At 40.5% G+C, this 20,916-nt stretch overlaps 1 protein-coding gene across 10 annotated transcripts in view; it reads right to left on the bottom strand.

Annotated features, from left to right (window-relative positions):
- The window catches only part of SRC (SRC proto-oncogene, non-receptor tyrosine kinase), a 115,982-nt gene that overhangs the window by 57,256 nt on the left and 37,810 nt on the right, over positions 1 to 20,916 (bottom strand). For 4 of the 10 annotated variants that reach the window (XM_056811924.1, XM_056811923.1, XM_056811930.1 and 1 more), the window contains one exon: positions 2,199 to 2,255. The exons of 4 other annotated variants lie outside the window; for them this stretch is intronic. Coding sequence is in view for 2 of the 6 variants with exons in the window: in XM_007474355.3 (XP_007474417.2) it covers positions 2,199 to 2,255; positions 17,352 to 17,391 (97 nt within the window). In the remaining 4 variants the exon portion in view is untranslated. Of the gene's footprint in view, positions 1 to 2,198; positions 2,256 to 17,351; positions 17,422 to 20,916 lie in introns of all 10 variants that reach the window. 2 more of the 10 variants (XM_007474355.3, XM_007474358.3) reach the window with 1 other exon arrangement.

Below are 20,916 nucleotides of genomic sequence, written 5' to 3'. Positions count from 1 at the left end.
TCAAAAGGGTGGTGGGTTCCAGCCTATAAACTGGGTAACTATCAGCATCCCGGGTGATCCTCTTTAGCAGCAGATGCTGCCCTAGGATCGAAAAGCTGGAGAGAACCCTCATTTGATGAGGTCTCAGATCCTAAAGGTATTAAATCAGAGTAGGCTCATCCCTCAAGTATAGTAATGGACCGCGAGGTCTTCTGTACAGATGAGAAAACTGAGGCTGAGGGAGGTCAATGATCTGATCATTGATTGCCTATGTAAGTGGCAGGTAGGATGTGAATCCATGTCCATGATCCTTTCTAGTAGACCAGGCTGCCTCTTCCAGTGAGCTGAAGCCCTTCTTGGAGGCTGTTTGTTGCCTGTTCTCCTACCTTTGTCCTTTTCTCAGGATTCTGGTTTGAAACTGTGGCTTCTGAAATGCTCTCCCTTCTAATCCCCACATCCTAGAATCGCTAATTCCTTTCAGAGCTCATCTCAGGTGCCACATTCTTCATGAGGACTTTCCTGATCCCACTCTTCCCCCAGAACCAGATGATTCCTTTGTATTATTACATATACTTTCCATATGCAGCTATTGTTAGTACCTCTCCCACCTTTGTGTTTATCTTTTATTTTTTTAAACCCTTACCTTCCACTTTAGAATCAATACTATGTATTATTTCCAAAGCAGAAGAGTGGTAACGGCTAGGCAATGGGGGTTAAGTAACTCACCCAGGACCTCACAGCTAGGAAGTGTCTGAGGCCAGATCTGAACCCAGGACCTCCCATCTCTAGGTCTGGCTCTCAGTGGCCTCACTGAGCCACCCAGGTGCTTTTTTTGTATTTACTTTTACATTTTGTATTTACTTTTACATAGTTTGTAAATACTTATATGGGGCCATGTTGTTTTCTGCAATAGAACATCAGCTGCTTGAAGGCAGGGGCTATTGCTTTCTTTGATCTAAAAGGCATTTCCCAGACATGTGCTAATCCACTGATAGACACTACCATTTGCTTTTGTTCCTCTGGTGGTACAGAGAAGTCCATCTCTTCTCTTACCACTCCCAAGCCCTGTAATAAAAGACTCCCCAGCCATTAGGTTCTGTCCCAAGTAGGGAACAAGTAGATATGACTCAGGGAGGGGATGGGGGACAGAAATCCACAACACCATCATTTTAGCATAAAGGGAAGCATGTACTACTGAGAAAACAGCTGGCCTCCAGCTAAACTGCTCCCTCCATTCAAGTCAGTAAGAAAAATATGGGACAGATGTCACCAACGGTCTTAGTGACATCAGATTGAAGGACTAATATCCTAAGACATTTGCTCTTCTGCATTGTTTTAAACCCGTACCTTCTGACTTAAAATCAACACCATGTATTTGTTCCAAGGAAGAAGAGCAGTAAAGACTAGGCAATGATTTGCCCAGCTAGGAAGGGTCTGAGGGCAGATTTGAACCCAAGTCCTCTTGACTTCAGGCCTAGCACTGACTAGTGCTACCTAGATGTGTCCTCTTGTGAAATTTTCAAAATACTTTCTAAACCATTTACTCATCTGCTCAAGGAGCCTCCCAACAGTACTGTGGGGGAGCTAAACACAGGTTATCCCTGATTGGCAGGAGGAAAATTAGTCCAAGCAAGAAATGAAGTGCCCAGGGTCACACAGTGAGTTAGTACTCAGCCTGAGATTAGAACATGGGTTTCTCTAATTCCCTGGAGCATTGTTCTTCCCACTGAAATATCATATTACCCTTTTCTCTGTTATAGGTAATAATTCCTTTGACACTAATCTTTGGTCCTTTTTGTTGTTGGTGGCCTGTCTGCCCCAAGAAGGCTCCAAGGTCCTTGATACCAGAGAAGCAGTGTGGCATTCTGTGCAGGCAGCCAGGCCTGGAGACAGGACAGGATGACTTGGGTTTAAGCACAAAGGCTGTGGAACTCTGGGAAGGCCCCTTAATTTTTCAGGCAACTCTCTCCAGCTATAAATCGAAGGACAGTCGTTGAGCTACATTGGCGAAGGAACGGAGTTTCCTCATCAGAGAGCTCCTGACACGACCAAAGCATAGGTGTGGACAAAAAAATAAATCCTCACCTCACCCTTCTTGATCCAAGTGATTGTGAGCGAGCTTTGCACACAGCCATGGGCTGCCTGACAGCCTAGACAAGGATCTCATCTCTCCATTGTCCTGACTGAAATGACTTTATATGGTTGAAAAATTCTCTTACCTGGCTCAGTCCCTGACCCACAGGGCTGGGGGTAAGGGGAGGCCCAGATGTTCTCAGCTGAAAATCAGAGAGGGATGAAGAGAAGGTTAGCCAAGAGCTGTTCTCCGTGGCCGCAGGGGAGGGGCCCAGAGAGTTCACAGACACAATGAAATTTGATTGTGAAAACATCTCCCACATGTACCAAATTTTACCATTTCCCATTTCCAAAGTATGTGCATATCAGTTATCTCACAGGATCATTCCCAAAGTCCAGAGAGGCAGAGGGCAGAGACCATGATCTCCCCTCTGCAAGTAAGGAGGCTGAGGCTCAGGGAAGCTTTCATCATAGCATTTTAGCACTGCAGGGGAGTGACCCCGCAATACAGTTCCTCATGTGGCCATGACCCCAAACCAAAAAATTATTTTGGTGGCTACTTCAAACTATAATTTTGCTACATGATGATTCTGAATGTAAATACCTGATATGCATTGTGTATTCTCATGGCTACAAATTGAGAGGTTGAGAACCGCTGATCTAGGCCAAAATCCTGGTTTTAACCACTATTTTTTACTTATGGCATCCCTGATGTCTGCCACCTTTAAACCTGCCCCTTCACACACAAGACCTGAAGCCTTCAGAGCAACTGAGGTTGCAAAGGGCAGGGGAGAGGTGGCAGATTAAGTTTCACACCCTCATTATGAAGTCGGGGAAGTAGTCCCTGAGAGAGGAAGCGATCTCTTATCTAGAGCTGGTAAGGACTGGAGCCAACATCTAGTCCAACTCTCTCACTTTAGAGATAAAAAACCAAAGACGGGGGCAGCTGGGGAGTTCAGTGGACTGAGAGCCAGACCTAGAGACAGGAGGTCCTAGTTCATATCTGGCCTCAGATACTAGCTGTGTGACCCTGGGCAAGTCACTTAACCCCTACTGCCTTGCCCTTCCCACTCTTCTGCTTTGGAACCAATACATAGTATTGCTTCTAAGACAGAATATAAGGGTTTAAAAAAAATCAAAGACCAGTAAGGTCCAAGTGATTTATCCAAGGTCAAACAGATAGTAAAACTGCAGAAACAGAATTTGAACCCAGGTGCTCTGGCACTTGAGCTAGTACTCATTGCACTTTTCCTGATGCTAAGTCCTGGCATAAGCGTAGGTTTGTGAATTGTCTGAAAACTGAGTTCTAGTTCTGGCCACTCCTCACTTACTCTGCTGGGCAGGATTGAAGAGTCCCATCTCTACTCCCTATGTTTTATGGTTCTCCATGTTTGCTGCAGACAAGAGTCATTTCCTAGAGATCCTGCAATGAGGTGGAGCTGTTATAAACATTCATCTGTCCTGGCAGAGTTGACTGGGAAAAACATAAGATGACAGGATTTAGAACTAGATGGGCCCTTAGAAATCATTTTATCCAAGCCCCTCATTTGACAGAAGAGCAAACTGGGACCTAGAGAGGTGGGACCTTGAAAATAATTTATAACTCTTACAGTGACATACAATTGCAGGCTCTTACAGAGACTTGTTGGCCAAGGTCACCTGGAGGAGTAGAGCCCAAGATCTAAATCTATATCCTGATTCCATACCCAGGTGTTATTCCCACCACTGTATAATCATTCTGGGAGCAGAGGAGTAAAAAGAAAAGAAGTTAAGGCCAGAAGACGGGGAAAGCCAGTTTAGAAGGTGAATAGAGGCTGGGAGAACACAGTCATCGAGGTTTAGCAGACTCTCCAGAGCAGGGTCCCCAAACTTTTTACAAAGGGGCCAGTTCACTGTCCCTCAGACCATTGGAGGGCCAGACTATAAAAAAAACTATAAACCAATCTGTATACCACTGTCTGGGATAGCGGAGGCTGCAGCGCTGGCTGTGATGGGCTTGTCACACCTTGCACAGGCCCGTCACTGCCACCACTATAGCGGGCAGCAGTATACACAGTGCAGAATCCCCTCCCCCAGATTGCTGCTCACCATGCTGACATCTTCCATTGTGCAGCCACATAATCCTTTGCATGGCGCCTCGTTCTCATTCAGTTACTCTCAGAACGAGGCACCATGCAAAGGATTATGTCACCGGAAGTAGTAATGTGCGTGAGCGATGCTGCACTTTGTGACACTGCCACATACAGTGCTTCTCTCACTGACCACCAATGAAAGAGGTGCCCCTTCCAGAAGTGTGGTGAGGGCCAGATAAATGGTCTCAGGGGGCCTCATGTGGCCCACAGGCTGTAGTTTGGGGACCCCTGCTCCAGAGGACAATCTACATGAATTTGAGGGTGAAACCTAAAAAATACAGGAGGAGGAAAGGACGTCTTCAATGACAGATCACAAGAACTGGGTTTTAGCTTAGACTCAGGAAATAAACGCAAAAGGAAGAGAAGTCAGTCCTTGAAAGAGAGTTAAAGCAAGAGAAAGATCTAGGTGGAAAGGGCTAAGCTCAGAGGACAAGTCAGAGAGAATCTATAACTGAGGAATTCCCTTAAGCAACATTTCTGGATTCAGCTTGGCTCTGTAACTAAGCTGTGTGCCTGCAATTTCCCCAACTGGACACATTCCCTGTAATTTCTCACCCTGGAGTAAAATTAGTTAGTCCAGAGTCAGGATGTAGCAGTGGTCCAACATGGGTCCCCCTTTAAGCCTGCAATTGTAGCAGTAGAACAAATAGCCACTGGATCACAGAATTAGAGTTGAACAGGAAATGAGAGAGCAACTAGTCTATAGATTCCTTTCATTTATTTACAAATGAAGTAACTGAGGTCCAAAGGGGTTAAATGACTGAGAGCAGAGTCATAGATAGAGCTGGGAGTTTCCTATTGGAGTCTCGTTGGTGTCTTATTGTACAGATCAAATGCATAACTGCAGTTTCCCCTCATTCTCTTAAAACTTCTATAATACTTGCCCCCTCCTCCCACCCTCATATTTCATCACAATGTGGCTTTTAGCTTTAAAGAAAATCCCGGCATGTTCCTCTTTCATAGTGAAAAGATGACTTTTTTTTTAAATTGTTCTAAGTCTAGGTTTGCTCAAACTTGACCCCCTTGTCATTCACTCCTTCAAACCTCAGACACTTGGAGATACAATTACAAATCTCTATCTTTCCCAACTGGGCCTCACCCTCAACTAGTCAGCTGAGTCACTGTTCCCATGGTAATACTTGGGCAGATGGGGAAGGGGCCCAGTCTCTCCTGTGCTCCATGGATGGAATTTCCCTTTGGAGGATTTCTATGAATATAACATAACCCAAAACAAGCAAATAAAACCCCACAACAATATAAAAACATATTGAATGGGATTCATAATTTTTTTTTAAAAGGTCTAATAAGCAGGCCATTTTGCAAAGGGAAGAGCTAGCAAATTCCTACCAAAGGGGACCCAGGCCACCTGTATGGTCAGAGATCAGCATCTCAGGCAGCCTCATCTAGGTCAGGGACCTGCTATATATTTTGGACTTACTTATCTGGTACAGGTTAAATCCCTTAAGTAGAATGTAATAATCCCTTTGAAGTCAGGGACTGCCTTTGTAACTCCATCACCTAGCTTATAATTTAGTACCTGGTATGTAGTAGGCACTCAAAAAATGCTTGTGCAGGGGGCAGCTAGGTGGCTAAGTGGACAGAATGCCAGGCCTAAAGTCAGGAGGGGCTGGGTTGAAATCTGGCCCCAAACATTTTCTAGCTGTGTGACCCTAGGCAAGTCATTTAACCCTGTTTGCCTCTGTCTTGGAGCTGTCACTAAGACAAAAAGTAAAAAAATAATTTTTTTTAACATTTTTTAAATGCTTGTCCAGTGAAAAGGAAGGAAGCATGGTTGGGTGGAAAGAGCTCTAGGTGTGGATTAGAGGAACTAGCTTCAATGTAGATTGAACCCACAATCCTGCCTCAGATGTTTACTGCCTGTATGACCCTAAGTAAGTCACTTTACTTTTCCTATGTGGGGGGAGGGAGGGAACCAGTTTGCACAACTATAAAATGAGGGGGAGGGGAAGCCTCTGACTACATGGCTTCTGAGAAATCCCTTCCAGCTCTACATCTACATCAGATCCTCTGAATGAATGCACATGGCCTCTGACTAACTAGGGGCTTCCAACAAGCATTTACCAAGCATTTATGTATCTCTCAAGCACTGGAAATATAGAGAAAGGCATAAACATGGTCCGAGCTCTCAGAAAGCCCAAATTCTAATGAGGGAGATAAACTCAAACAACTTTGTACTTATAAGATCTCTACAGTATGAAAGGGAGATAATCTCAGAGGGAAGGCACTTGTAGATGGGGAGGAAGAGGAGGGCTGAAGTAGCAGAAATGTGCATTAGCCTCACTGTACAAACAAAAAAATTATTTACTGAAAGGCCACTGTGCACATGGCTCTGTGGTGACTCGAGGGAGATGTGGACAAGAAATTCAATGAAATAAACAGTATTTAAGCACCTACAGTGGACAAGGTCCAGTGTTCAGCTCTGGGGACACAAAGATTGATAAGATATAGTCAAGCCCTTCTCTCAAGGAGTTCATATTATGAACACCTAAATACCTATCATCAAGGACAAGTGTGGTTAAGTGCAAAAAAAAAAAGGCCCTCAAAGAGTTTTTAGCACAGCTAAGAAGGTAGGAGTCACATACAGAAACTGAGAGATACCCACAGATGACTGTCTTTCTTATCCACTGCCCCACTCCTCCCATTTCCAAAACCACTCTCCCATCAGAGGACTTTCCTCCTCTTGCCTGGACTACAACAGTTTCCTTTTGGGGTGGGAGGAAGGGAGAAATTTTAGGTGACATACAAACAAGGTAGAGCAATAAAAAAATTTTTTTAAGTCTCCATTCCTTTATAGTCTCTCCACTCCCATCAAATTTGTTATTCAAATCATCTTCCTAAAGTCCTTCTCTGACCATTTCCCTCATAAAATCTCAGAGGTGGAAAAAGTCCTAGAGTTAGGCCAGTCCAGATCTTCTGGAAGGAGGAATCATCTCTGTGGCTCAAAAAATTCCAGTGATTCCCTACTACCTACTACAACTTGTCTCAAAAACTCCCTTCAGGAAAAATGTATTTATTAAGCTACTGAACAAATTCTTCCACTTGATCAATGTTTATTAAAGATTATTTTTGGAAACTGAGGGAAATAAATATGGTTGGTTATGCAAAAATAGAAAGTAACATATCCAGCATAAAAAAGAAATAGATCAGGAGAAAATGTTGGTGATAAATATATTAAATAGATACTTAATACCCAGTTATGCATGTTCCTCCAGTGTTTAAATCATCAGATAGTATCAGGAGACAAGATAGAAAAATGGATTTGTTAATAATCACTTAAATGCTGGAGAGGATGTGGCAAAGTATGCTGGAGGGGATGTGGCAAAGTAGGGACACTAATTCATTGCTGGTGAGGTTGTGAACTGATCCAACCATTCTGGAGGGCAATTTGGAACTATGCCCAAAGGGCAGTAAAATACTGTCTGCCCTTAGATCCAGCCATAGCACTGCTGGGTTTGTACCCCAAAGAGATAATAAGGAAAAAGACATGTACAAGAATATTCATAGCCGCGCTCTTTGTGGTGGCCAAAAATTGGAAAACGAGGGATGCCCATCAATTGGGGAATGGCTGAACAAATTGTGGTATATGTTGGTGATGGAATACTATTGTGCTCAAAGGAATAATAAAGTGGAGGAATTCCATGGAGACTGGAACAACCTCCAGGAAGTTATGCAGAGCTAAAGGAGCAGAACCAGGAAAACATTGTACACAGACTGATACACTGTGATACAATCGAACGTAATGGACTTCTCCATTAGTGGCAGTGTAATGTCCCTGAACAATCTGCAGGGATCTAGGAGAAAAAAAAAACAACAAACACTATCCACAAGCAGAGGACAAACTCTGGGAGTAAAAACACCGAGGAAAAGCAACTGCTTGACTACAGGGGTGGAGGGGATATGACTGAGGAGAGACTCTAAATGAACACTCCAATGCAAATACCAACAACATGGAAATGGGTTCGAATCAAGAACATATGTGATACCCAGTGGAATCTCGCATTGGCTATGGGATGGGGGGGGGGGGGGGAGAGAAAATGATCTTTGTATCCAATGAATAATGCTCAGAAATGACCAAATAAAATGTCAATTAAAAAAAATAATCACTTAAAAAAGTGCCAAATTTTCCATTAATCTGAGAAAACAACACTGAAGTAGCAACAATGATGATAATGGCCAACATTTGTAGAGTACTTACTATGTTCCAAGGATCGTGCTAAGCACTTTACAATTATTATTTCATTTGATCCTCTTAACAACCCTGGGAGGTAAGTGCTAGTATTATCCCCATTTACATATGAGGAAACTGAGGCAAGAAGAGGTTAAGTGATTTGCCAAAGGTCATACAACTATTAAAATATTTGAGGCCAGATTTGAACTCAGGCCTTCTTGACTCTCAGCCACCTAATTACCCCTAAGTACTAACTTGTTATTTATTGAAAAAAATTATTGAATTATTGAAAAAAAATTTTTTCATATTATTGAAAAAAAAGATAAATAAAACAATAAAATACAAGGTGGCAAAGCTATAGGGGAATAGTCACATTATTAGGCCATTGGCAGAACCATTATACAATAAGAATTACAAAACAAATCACATCCTCTGACCCAGAAATCACACAACTAGGACTGCCTATGACCTAACAAAATACTGAAAAAGGAAAAAAAGAGCTACTGGTAGAAAAATATTCACACTAGTATTAGTTACAACAGAAAATTGAAAAAAAAAAAAAACCCAACATGGAAACATCCTGCATGTTAAACTGAATAGCTACAGAATGCCTTATCTGATTTACTTTTCTGTTTGCATTTGGAGAGAACCAGTCTGGGCATAGTGGCTACAGAGTGTGTACAGAGCCATGGAGCCAAGAAGAATTAAGTTTGAGTCCCACTTCTTGACATGCTGACTATATGACCCTGGGTAAGTCACTTAACTTCCAAGGACTCTAGGCAAGAAAGAAGGTGTTGATGTACATTGGCAGAGTGAATTCCTTCATCCATTAGTTAACTATATCAATAAAACCACAGGCCCAGACCCTATCCTCACATCTTGGAACACTTCTTCATTCTCTCTCCACTCCCCTTAAAACATAAGTTCTTTGTAGGTAGAGGATTGTTTCATTTTTTTCTCTCAGGATCTCCAGTACCTAGGACACAGTGCCCTACCTTAATAGAATCCTAGATCTTGAACCTGTGTCCTCAATATGTAAATGGGGATTAAAAAAGGGACCTTATCAGTCATCTAGTTCAGTTTTACAGATGAGGAAACAGATGTCCAGAGAGGATAAGTGAATTAGGTGGAAAAAACACAGAACGAGAATTCAAACCTAGGTTTTCTGACTCTAATTTACACTATACCACATTAACCAAGAAGCTAAGTGGCACAGTGAATAGAAGTGCCCAGGCTCATCTTCCTGAATTCAAATCTGGCCTCACATACTTACCAGCTATGTGACCCTGGGCAGTCAATTAACCTGTTTATCTCAATTATAAAATGAGGATAATAATAGAGCCTACTTCCCATGGTTGTTGTGAGGGTCAAATGAAAGAATAATTGATAAGCTATTAGCCCAGTGCTTGGCACATAGCAAATGCTACTGAAATGTTGGCTATCATCTTCATCATCATCATCATCATCATCACTAATATAGTTTAACTATTGAATTAAAATTTAAGGGTATTGACATGACTATTTGCCAAGAGCCATCAAAGACCACACTGTTTGACATGGTCCACGTGCAAAGCAGCCCCTAGGAAGGATGGAAACACCCACTGAAACCCCCCTAAGTGACATTCATTATTAAAATCCTCTTATTATTGGAATTGCCATGATTATTATTTTTACTTAGTCCCAGGAAAAATAGAGATGAGAGCAACATGCTTGCAGGGTTAATATAGATGTCCCACTCTGTCCCCCCAGGATATTACCAGGAGAGCCCACTTACAAAGTTAAACCTAAGGATTCTTATATACCCACTTAGATAGGACCTCTTTTCTAGGCATAAAAACTTCTGGCAAATCTGTGCTCTGAATTCCCTAAACTATATCTGGGTCATGTTGATTCTACCCACTGATCCTGCCCTTAGCATCAATGTTTCATTGACTATCTCCCTAGGCTTCCTGTCTGTTGTTAGGTTCCATGGGAACATGTATGTTGAGAATGAAACTGTGTGCCAAGTAGATGTGTGATCATGAAGGTATAAAATAAAGCCAGGCCTCAGCCAAAGTGGAGCAGTTTATCCTGTGAAACCTGTGCTGTGGGTTGAATGCAAAAGCTGTGTCTCCCATCCATCATTTCGCTGACACTGTCCCACCTCCAAGATCCTATCCCCTGTGGAAGGCTGGCCCAACACACAGCAACTATTCTTTTGCAATAAAAGGGGGGGGAGCAAAGACAGAATGCAAAAGAAATCTGGGAAAGCAATAGGATGAAATGCTAAGTGATGAAAAACAGAATCAGAACAATAGCCCCCTAACAATATCCACAGAAAAAAAAGAAAAAAAATTTTTGAAGTCCATGGAGAAATAAAATTGGGAGGTGATCCAGAGCAAACAAGTTTGGGGCTTTTTTTTTTATCATTTTTGTCAAAAGATTAGCTTTTCTTTTATGAAAATATAATTAGTTCCATTTTTTATGGTTTTACACAGAATTGTATTCTTTGTTTATTTGTAACTTTGAAAATATAAAATGGCCTCCTTCAAAGTCTCCCATCATCTTGGCTTAATCCATCTTTCCAACCAAATCTTTCTATTTACCAGTCTCTTCACTGACCCTCAAAGATGAAATGATCTTTCATGCTTATTCACCTCCTCTTTACATTACAAGATGGTCATCCCTTCTCACAGCATCTACAAGCTGGCACTACCCATCTACCCTAGATGACTTTTTTCACCCGATTCCTCTCTGGCCTGCTACTTACTACCTATATGGCTGCCAGAAAGTTATTTCCCTCCCCTAGACTTTAATTTCATTATCTATAAAATGAAAGATTAGACTAGATGCTTTCTAAGTTCCTTTCTAGCTTTATATCCTAAATCCTATAAACTCCCTGCCATCCATCACCCATTTATTCCCCATCACTATCCTTGCTTCTAACATTTCTACTCTTGGAATCCCACCATTGTCACACCAATCTCCAACTAGACACAACTTGAATTCCACCTCTTCCAGAAGCTTTCCCAACCTCTTTCAGTCTGAAGTGACATTTCTTTCCTAAGATCTTGATCAGCACTTTGTACTTCTCTCACATCTTCATTATATTTTACTTTGTATGACATTTATTTCTTTGTATAAGAGTTCCATTCCACCAATAGCCCCAATTAGACTGTTAAGTGCTTGGAAGAGGTGGGGAGCAGACAGGAGAAAAGTGAATGAATTCCTAGACCACAACTCTTCTCACTGCATCCCAACTAGACTTAAGCTTGAGGACAAGGACCATGTCCTAGACTTTTCTATATCCCTACAACACAGAACACAGAGTTGACCCCAGAGGAGACACCTAGTACACATAGGTTGACTGACTGTACTATGTACACACATTCATGGGTTCTCTCATCTGATTCAAGTTATATTTCCCACTATTTCCTGCTCTTCCTATTAATAAATTGGTGGCCCTATTTTTAGCAGGGTTTGATTGGGATGATAAACTACCCTTGACTGACAGTCAAGTAATTGTCTGTAATTCCTTCCCAGGTAGTCCTAGATGGAAGTGATTTACCTAGCAGAAAGTCCTGACAGTCAAGTAATTTGTCTGTAATTCCTTTCCAGGTAGTCCTAGATGGAAGTGATTTACCCAGCAGAAAGTCCTCCTTCCCAACCCTCACTATTCCAAAGAAGCAGCCAGAGCTGGTTCTACAAGACTCTCCTTTCTCCATTAAGGATGCACAACAGAGTTCATGACATGGCATAAAGTGGCAGTGTGAAGTAGTTGAAAGAGCCTGAGCTACAGAATCGTCCTTCCTCAGTTCTAGTCCTGGCTTTGCCACCAATTCACACTATGTGACTATGGGGAAATCCCACACCTGCTCAGCACCCCTTCACAACCTACTCCTGCCTTATTTTCTACATGTATTATAGGATCACAGAATGATTTAGAGTTGGAAGGGCCTTTAGAGATCATCCTGACCAACTCCCTCAATTTATGCTCAAATACTTCAAATGAAGTAAAATTTAAATAGATCAGTACATAAACCAATGAGTGAATGTTATAAATGGAGCTGTAATTTCATCCACTTTAATGTTCCCTGTAATAATAGCGCTCATAGCCTATCCCTGCTAGTCAGTAAATCAATTAGTCAGTCAATCAATAGCAACATGTTGTCTACCCCATTAAAAAGTGAGTTCCTTAAGAGCAGGGATTGTCTTTATTTTCTGTTTGTATCCCCAGCGCACAGCACACTGCATGGTTATTCACTCATTAATTAATTAAGGCCTAAAATGTGCCAGGCACTGGATTAAAGATTAGGAACAGAAAGAAAAGCAAAAAAAAATAGAACCTGCATTGGAAGAAATTCAGTCAAATGCCTTGTCTATCTTGTGTGACAATTATCATATGTGTAGCAATTAACATACTGAGGGGACCCATCCTAAACTTCATAACTGAAGCCTAGAGAAATAAAGTTGATTTGACTAGCAGAGGCAAACAAGATTCAAACTTATATCCTATGAGTCCACTCTTTCCACTTTACCATCCAGGTGGAGTTAATGATGCCTGCCCTTATTAGAGTTTAATTTCACATATCCTCCTGCTTCTGGCACATTTTGGGAAGTAGTCTTGTTCTATGGGGTGTCAGAGAATTGAACTTCAATTACTGAGCTGGAAGCAGACTTTGGTCCAACATAAGGAAGCTTCCTAACAGAATTGTCCAATAATAGAACAGTCAGCCTCATAGTTGGCAGGGCATTTGTCCTATAGTCAAGGAAGATTCCTCTACCTGAATTCATATCTGGCCTCAGATACTTACTAGCTGTGTGACCCTGTAAAAGTCACTCGATCCTGTTTGCCTCAGTTTCCTTTTCCATAAAATGAGCTGGATAAGGAAATCAGTGTCTTTGCCAGGAAAACCCCAAATGAGGGAGTCTGACACAACTGAAATGACTAAACAACTGCCTCATAAGAAAGTGAATTTCCCCATTATTAGAGTTGTTTCCCACAGGGTCTGTAAGATTACCTTGTCAGTGAGGCAGCTGAAAATATTCTTGTACTGAGTGGGAGGTTAATAAAATAATCTCTCCTTCTAGGTAAGAGATAATGATTCATCTACTATCCTTACCAAAGGACCCTGGAATTCAGAGATAGAAAATCTTAGAAATAACTGTTGTTTTGTTTTTCAGTTGTGTCTGACTCTTGGTGACCCCTTTTGGGGGTTTTCTCTTTTTTTAAGTTCATTCATTTAATTAATTAATTTAGAATATTGTTCCATGGTTACATGAATCATGTTCTTTCCCTCACCTCTTTCCACCCCCCTCCTGTAGCCAACACCCAATTCCATTAGGTTTTACATCTGTCATTGATCAAGACCTAGTTCCATATTACTGATATTTGCATTTGGGTGATCATTTAGAATCTACATCCCCAATCATATCCCTATCAACTCATGTTATCAAGCAGTTGTTTTTCTTCTTTGTTTCTATTTCCACAGTTCTTTCTCTGGGTGTGGATAGCATTCCTTCTCATAAGTCCCTCAGCATTGTCCTGGATCATTGCATTGCTGCTAGTAGGGAAGTCCACTACATTTGATTGTGCCACAGTGTATCAGCCTCTGTTTATAAGGTTCTGCTCTTTTCACTCTGCATCAATTCCCAGAGGTCGTTCCAGTTCACATGGAATTCCTCCAGTTCATTATTTCTTTGAGCACAATAGTATTCCATCACCAACAGATACCACAATTTGTTCAGCCATTCTTCAATTGAAGGGCATCCCCTCATTTTCCAATTTTTTACCAGCACAAAAAGCACAGCTATGAATATTCTTGTATGAGTCTTTTTCCTTATTATCTCTTTGAGGTATAAACCCAGCAGTGGTATGGCTGGATCAAAGGGCAAACAGTCGTTTAATGCCTTTTGGGCTTAGTTCCAAATTGCCTTCCAGAATGGTAGGAGCTCTACCAGCAGTGCATTAATGTCCCTTTTGGGGTTTTCTTGTCAGAGATACTGGAGTGGTTTGACATTGCCTTCTCCAACTCATTTAATAAATGAGGAAGCTGAGGTAAACATGATTAAGTGGCTTGTACAGAGTCACACAACTAATAAGTATCTGAGGCTAGACTTGAACTCAGAAAAATGAGTTTTCCTCACTGCAGACCCAGTACTCTATCTACCTAGCTGCTCAGAAATCTCTCTAACTCTGCCACTTACTAGCTGACCTAGGACAATCCTGTGGGCCTCAGTTCCCTGATCCATAAAATAAGGGGGTTGGGCTAAATGACTTCTTAGGTCTCATCCAACTCTAAATCTATGATGCTTTCAGAAAAATAAATAAATCTAGTATGCTATAATCCAGTCTGTCTTTCATTTTATAAATGAAGAAAATAAGACCCTGAAAAACTAAGCAATTTCCCACCAAGATTACATTAGTAATAATTAACTACACCAAAATTCAAACCCAGGACCAATTCTTCCAAATCTATCCCTTTATCCTATATCACCCCCTGGAGATGGAGGGAGAAGAGTGAGAGTGGAGAAGATGCTTTAGAGTAGCAAGTACCTTCTTAGAAGGGGCAAGAGCCAATGTCAATAAAAGGAAAGGTTTCCCCATTCTCTCCTACCTGCCCAACCCAGGCCAGAAGTGGATAAGTCAGTGATCCCAGACCCAAGCAGAGGGGAACAGGTCAAAACCCCTACCCTACTACAGAACACAGAGTACTACAGTTTCCTACCACTTGGACAGCCTAACTTCTCTTTCTACATTTGTCCTTCCTTCCCCAAGGATATGTTGAAAATGGGCAATTTCACCCATCCTCCCCACTCCCACCCATACGTCAGAAAGGTACCAAAGAACCAAGACTCTTCTTCTCTCCTCTCCAGCAGAAACAAAAAGTAGTGAGGTGGAGATAACAGACAGATTTGGTTAGAACGTGTAGCCTGAAGCAATATAAAAATCTCTGAGAAGCAACTACTTATACCAACTTCCTTCTCCCTGACAAAAGACTCCAAGAAAGCAGTCAGGTCAAGGGGCAGGAGTGAACATTAGATATGAAGCTGTAAGACAGCTGTAAGACAAGCAAGGGTTCAACTCCCATCTTGGACTGAAACTAAAGTGATTGTTGGGTATCATGAACAGCTCCTTTCCCTTCTCTGGGCCTTAGTTTCCTTCTATGTAAAATGAGAGAATTGGAATTGCATTTTTTTATTGCTTGCTTTCTTAATGGGACAGGAAAGAGCAAGAGAGAGAGAGAGAATTTTGAACTCAAAAAATTGTTTAATAATTGTTTTAAAATAAATTAATAAATTAAATGATTTTTAAAAATAAATTGCATCTATTTTATATGTACTTCTATATTTACATGTGGTCTCTATTAGAATGAAAGCTTGAGGGAAGATTGCTTTTGTATTCCCAAGACTTATAGATAAATGCCTAATAACTGAATGCTTATTGATTGATCTATTGACTAATAATCACTATGATAATCACATTGCAATATTATGCAACTTATATTTCTGCCTGGCCCTCACAAACTACTCAGCAATAGGAAAATCCAAGAGGTGGGGGAGAGATAGGGAGGCTGCCATTCTTTTCCCAGTTTCTCCCACTTTGGCAATTTTGCTATAATCATTGATTTATCCTTTTCTTTCTACCTCTGTATCTAAACTGTCAGAAAATCAGTCAAAGAATGAAACTGGCAGAGCTCTGAGAAACTAGCTCAACTCGCTCCTTTTTGGAGCCAAGAAATTCTCTCCCTACATACTATATTACCACAAATGTAGAAATGGTTTTGTATAGGCCTCTGGTTATTCATATGGAAAATGAGAGAGAGGACTAAAATTCCTTGCTGCTCTAGATTCTAGATATATGACCCTACAACCCTCCGCCACAGGGTGCAAGAAAAGTGCAGTTCTAATCTTGGATTTACCACTAGCTCTTAGCTCCCTTCTCTGTTCCTCAGATAAAATGAAAGGGTTGGACTAGCTCTCAAAGGACCCATCCAGCTCTAAATATCTATTTCTATCATTACTGTCACAACAAACTGGTCTGCCACCCATTTTTCCCCACGCTGATTCATCAAGGAAACCATGTCACAATAATCTTACTAATGTACTACTCTAATCACATCACTTTATTAAAAAAACAACAACATTAAATGGCCCCTTATTGTTTTTAGGATAAAATCCAAATTCTTTAGCCTGGTAGTCAAAGCTCCCATGTTCTTCCCCCAAAATACCTTTCCAATCCAATAGATAAAAATCTTATCTCTAACTATCTAAATTTCATATACTTTATATTCCAGACAAATGTGAATTCTTAATGTTCCCCCAAATCTACATTGTGCTTTCCTACCTCCACACATTGCCTCAAGCTGTTACCTGGAATGTCTTCCCACTAATGGACAATCAATGAAATCCTACCTATCCTTCAAAGACTAGTTCAAAGGTTGGTTCTTGCTTTCTAAAACTCATCGAAACAGATTTGATCTCTCCCTATTCTGAGTTGAACAATAGTTTGTCAGTTCTTATGCACTTCACATATTCATTTATCCCTGGTGTTATAATTATCTGTGACATGTCTTATTCTACTACTGGACTTACTGTAAGCTAGCATTTAAGGTCACACATAAATGATTTCTTAAAAATTAAATAAACAAATGAACAAGACAGTTAATCTAGTGGAAAGCACACTGGATTTGGAATAAGGAGGTCCAAATTCAAATCCCAACTCCACTATGTACTTCCCTATGAACAAGTCACTTAACTTTTCTGGGTGCAGAAGAAACAGGATAGACTATCTATCTTATCTATCCATATCATCTATATCATGTATATATCTCTACATATGTCTATATATGTGTGTATACAGCTAAATATATGGAGATAGATAGTTTGGAGACCAAAAGTCTGGGTACATATGAAGCTTGGATTTGGTATGTACCCAAATATGTAGCCTACAATAGCAATCAATAAAATAACATAGAATGCATTTATAGGATTTATACCTGGAAGGATCTTAAAGATCATGTAGTCTACTTCACACATAGACAGATTTCAGGGGGGGAAAATATATACCTGGGTGGGGAGAAAAAAGTACTGGTCATATCTCGGTCTTTTCCAAGCTGTAGTTCCCTCCCACACACACAGTACTCATTCATTCTCTCTCTCTCTCTCTCTCTCTCTCTCTCTCTCTCTCTCTCTCTCTCTCTCTCTCTCTCTCTCTCTCTCTCTCTCTCTCCAGCTCCCCCCCCAAGAAACATAGAACAGAACCCTAGACTGTGAAGCTTCTCCCTAACTAAAAAAGCTTAGAATATAAGCTTCTTGAGGACAGGAATTGTTTTATTTCTTTCTACTTATATTTGTTTCCCTAGGACTTAGCCCAGAGACTGGCACACTATAAACACTTAATAAGTTCTTAATAAATACCTGGAGTTTTAGTTTTTCTCTGGAATTCTATTGCATCATTTTATACATTTAAAAACATGATTCTGAGAAGAAATCAAAAAGAGTTCCATAATACACACAAAAAAAGTTAAGAACCTTTGACCTAATCAGTATCCAGGATAATTCCAAACCACTACCATATTTTATAGAAGAAACTCAAACCCAAAGGGATTAAGTGATTTGCCCATAGTCATAGAGCCGAAGTAGAGAAGCCATGAGGAGATAAAAGAAAGAAGAAAAGTTTCCATATGTGTAAAAATATTTACAGCAGCTCTTTTTGTGATTGCAAATAATTGGAAACAAAGAGATGCCAGATCAATTGGGAAATAGTTGAACAAGTTATGATATATGAAAATGTGGAATACTATTGTGCCATAAGAAATGATAAGGAGGATGATCAAGGAAAAATCTGGGAAGATTTATATGAACTGATGCAGAGTGAAGTGAGGAGAAATAGGACAACATACACAATTCTAATCAATACAATGATCCACTATATTGCCAAAGGACTAATGATGAAATGTGCTATTTGACTCCAGAGAGATAATTGATGGACTCAGAATGTAAACCAGTGTATTTTCTTCCTTTAAAAATATGGCTAATACTGGAATCTTTTACATGATGACAAATATTTGTAATATTTTTTTCTTATTAGGGAAAAGGGTAGAGATAGGGAGAGAATGGGGGGGGGGGGTTAATCTCTGTGCTTTAAAAAAAATGAATGAACAGAATGAACTGGGAAAAGGAGAAAAGTATGGAAACCAGAATTCAAATCCAGCTCCTTTTACTACAAAGCATAAACAATGTGCAAAGTACTATGAAATGAAGGGGAAATCTTTTGAAGGGGAGAGAAGGAAGCAAGGAAGAAATACAAGCAAAGTGACTTTAATCAAACTTTCCCTCTCCCTGCTTCAGTATCTTCTTTAGTAAATTGAGAGAATTGGATTAGATGATCCCTAAAGTCTCTTCCAGTTCTGTTGATGTATGATCTTAAGTCCTTCCATTTGGAGCATTCAAAGTTCTCTTTTCTAAGCATCTTTTCTTCCAGTTCCAATATTCTCTGAGTAGGTTTGGAAAGAAGCAAAAGGAACAAGTCTAACAGAAAAAGAGATAGAAGCCTCTGCCCTTTCCTTCCCCAAGCACACACCTTCCCCCTCCCATGGTTTAAGAAGATGAGTTTCTACTTCATGAAATGATCTTTCCAGTTGCCTGACAGTCTGTCCCCCTGTAGCTTTCAGGTCTGATTGGTGCGGATTAACTGCAAACTACACTGAAGCTAGTGTCAAGAAACCTAGATTGAATTCCCAGCTCTGCTACTGAGTGGTTGGCCACATGACCTTGGACCAAATTCTTCTCTTGGAGCTCAGTCTCCACATCTGCAAAATAAGGTGGATTGGATATGGCTCACAGGATCTATAATCCCATCACTATCCAAAGGACTACTAGGTGGTATAGGGAATATAGCACCAAGCCTGGAGTCAGGAAGACTCATCTTCCTGAGTTCAAATCTAGCCATGGACAAGTTTAGCTATGTGATCCTGGGCAAGTCACTTAACCCTGCCTACCTTAGTTTCCTCATCTGTAAAATGAGATGGAGAATGAAATAACAAATTATTCCAGTATCTTTACTAAGAAAATCTCAAATGGGTTTAGGAAGAATCAGACTAACTGAAAAACAACTCAACAACCATTGCAAAATTGTTAGGAGAGAGCCACCTCAATTCAATTTAACAAATAACAATTTAACAATTTAACAAAATTTTTAAAAAATTGTTTACAGGGCACTGTACTGGGAGCTAAGAATGAAAAGATGATAATTGCATAGTTCCTGTCATCAAAAATATAATACAAGGTAGAGTGGGATGACAGAAAAAGAGAAATACAAAGTATAGGAAGGCAGTACGACATAATGGAAGGAGATCTGGATCTAGAATAAGTCAGTTAGCTAATAAGTATTTTACTAAACATTAACTATATGCTGATCACTGTGTTAAGTGAAGCTAAGAAAAGCAAACAACAGTTCCCAAACTCAAGAAGCGAACAGAGAAGCCAACATGCATTTAACTGCATACAGACAAGCTATATACAAAATAAATTGGATAAAATCTCAGAGAGAAGACATAAGATTCAGGGGAAATGGGAAAGGCTCCTTGTAGAAGGTAGGAATTTAGCTGAGCCTTGAAGGAAGCCAGGAAAGCAACAATGAAGAAGAGAGTCCTAGGCTAAGTGGATAGACAAGGGCCAGCAAGGTTGCCCAGTGGATAGAGAGCCAGGCTTGAAAATAGGAGATCCTAGGTTCAAATATGACCTAAGAGAGGACCTAGCTGTGTGACTCTGGGCAAGTCACTTAACCCCAATTGCATAACCGTTATCATTTTCTGCCTTGGAACTGATACTTAGTATCTATTCTAAGACTGAAGGTAAGAGTTTTATTTAGTTTTTTAATACAGTCTGAAGATAAAAGTGATCCAAAGAACTGCAAACATACTCGGTGTCAAAGTATGTTGAGAGGGGAGGGCAAAGTATAAGAAAAGTATGAAGGACTGATTTTGGGGATTTTTAAAAGGATTTTTATTTGATCCTGGAGGTAATGGGGAATCAATTGAATTGGGGAAGAGAACTGGGATGACATGGTCAGTCTTACACTTTAAAAAGATGGATTTGAAAGAAGGACACCAACCAAAAGGTAGTCCAGGTATGAGGCAGGGTGGTGGCAGGGTAACAAGGAGGGAAGGAATGTAAACAGATATTTTGATGGTAGAAATGAAAGGAATTGGCAACAGACTGCTTAGAGATTGGTGATTCCTTCATAATAGGGAAGTTAGGAAGAGGGAAGGTTTGGAGAGAAAAATCATTCCAGTTTGGCCATGTTGAATTAAAGATGTCTACAAGACATCCAATTTGAGATACCCAACAGGCAATTAGAGATGTGACCCTGGACATTAGGAGAGAGGTGGAAAAATCAGTCGGAGAATCATCTGCATATGAATAATTAGATAATGATGATAATTGATATTTAGAGGCCTGAGTTCACACCCCACCATTCCCATGACCTGTGGGAACTAGGACAAATCCTTTAACTTCCCTAGACCTCAGTCTACTCATGTGAAAAGTGAGGGGCTGGTA

The sequence above is a fragment of the Monodelphis domestica genome, chromosome 1 (assembly GCF_027887165.1).
Source record: "Monodelphis domestica isolate mMonDom1 chromosome 1, mMonDom1.pri, whole genome shotgun sequence".
Lineage (NCBI taxonomy): Eukaryota > Metazoa > Chordata > Mammalia > Didelphimorphia > Didelphidae > Monodelphis > Monodelphis domestica.
This window is presented reverse-complemented; position numbering and strand designations above follow the sequence as displayed.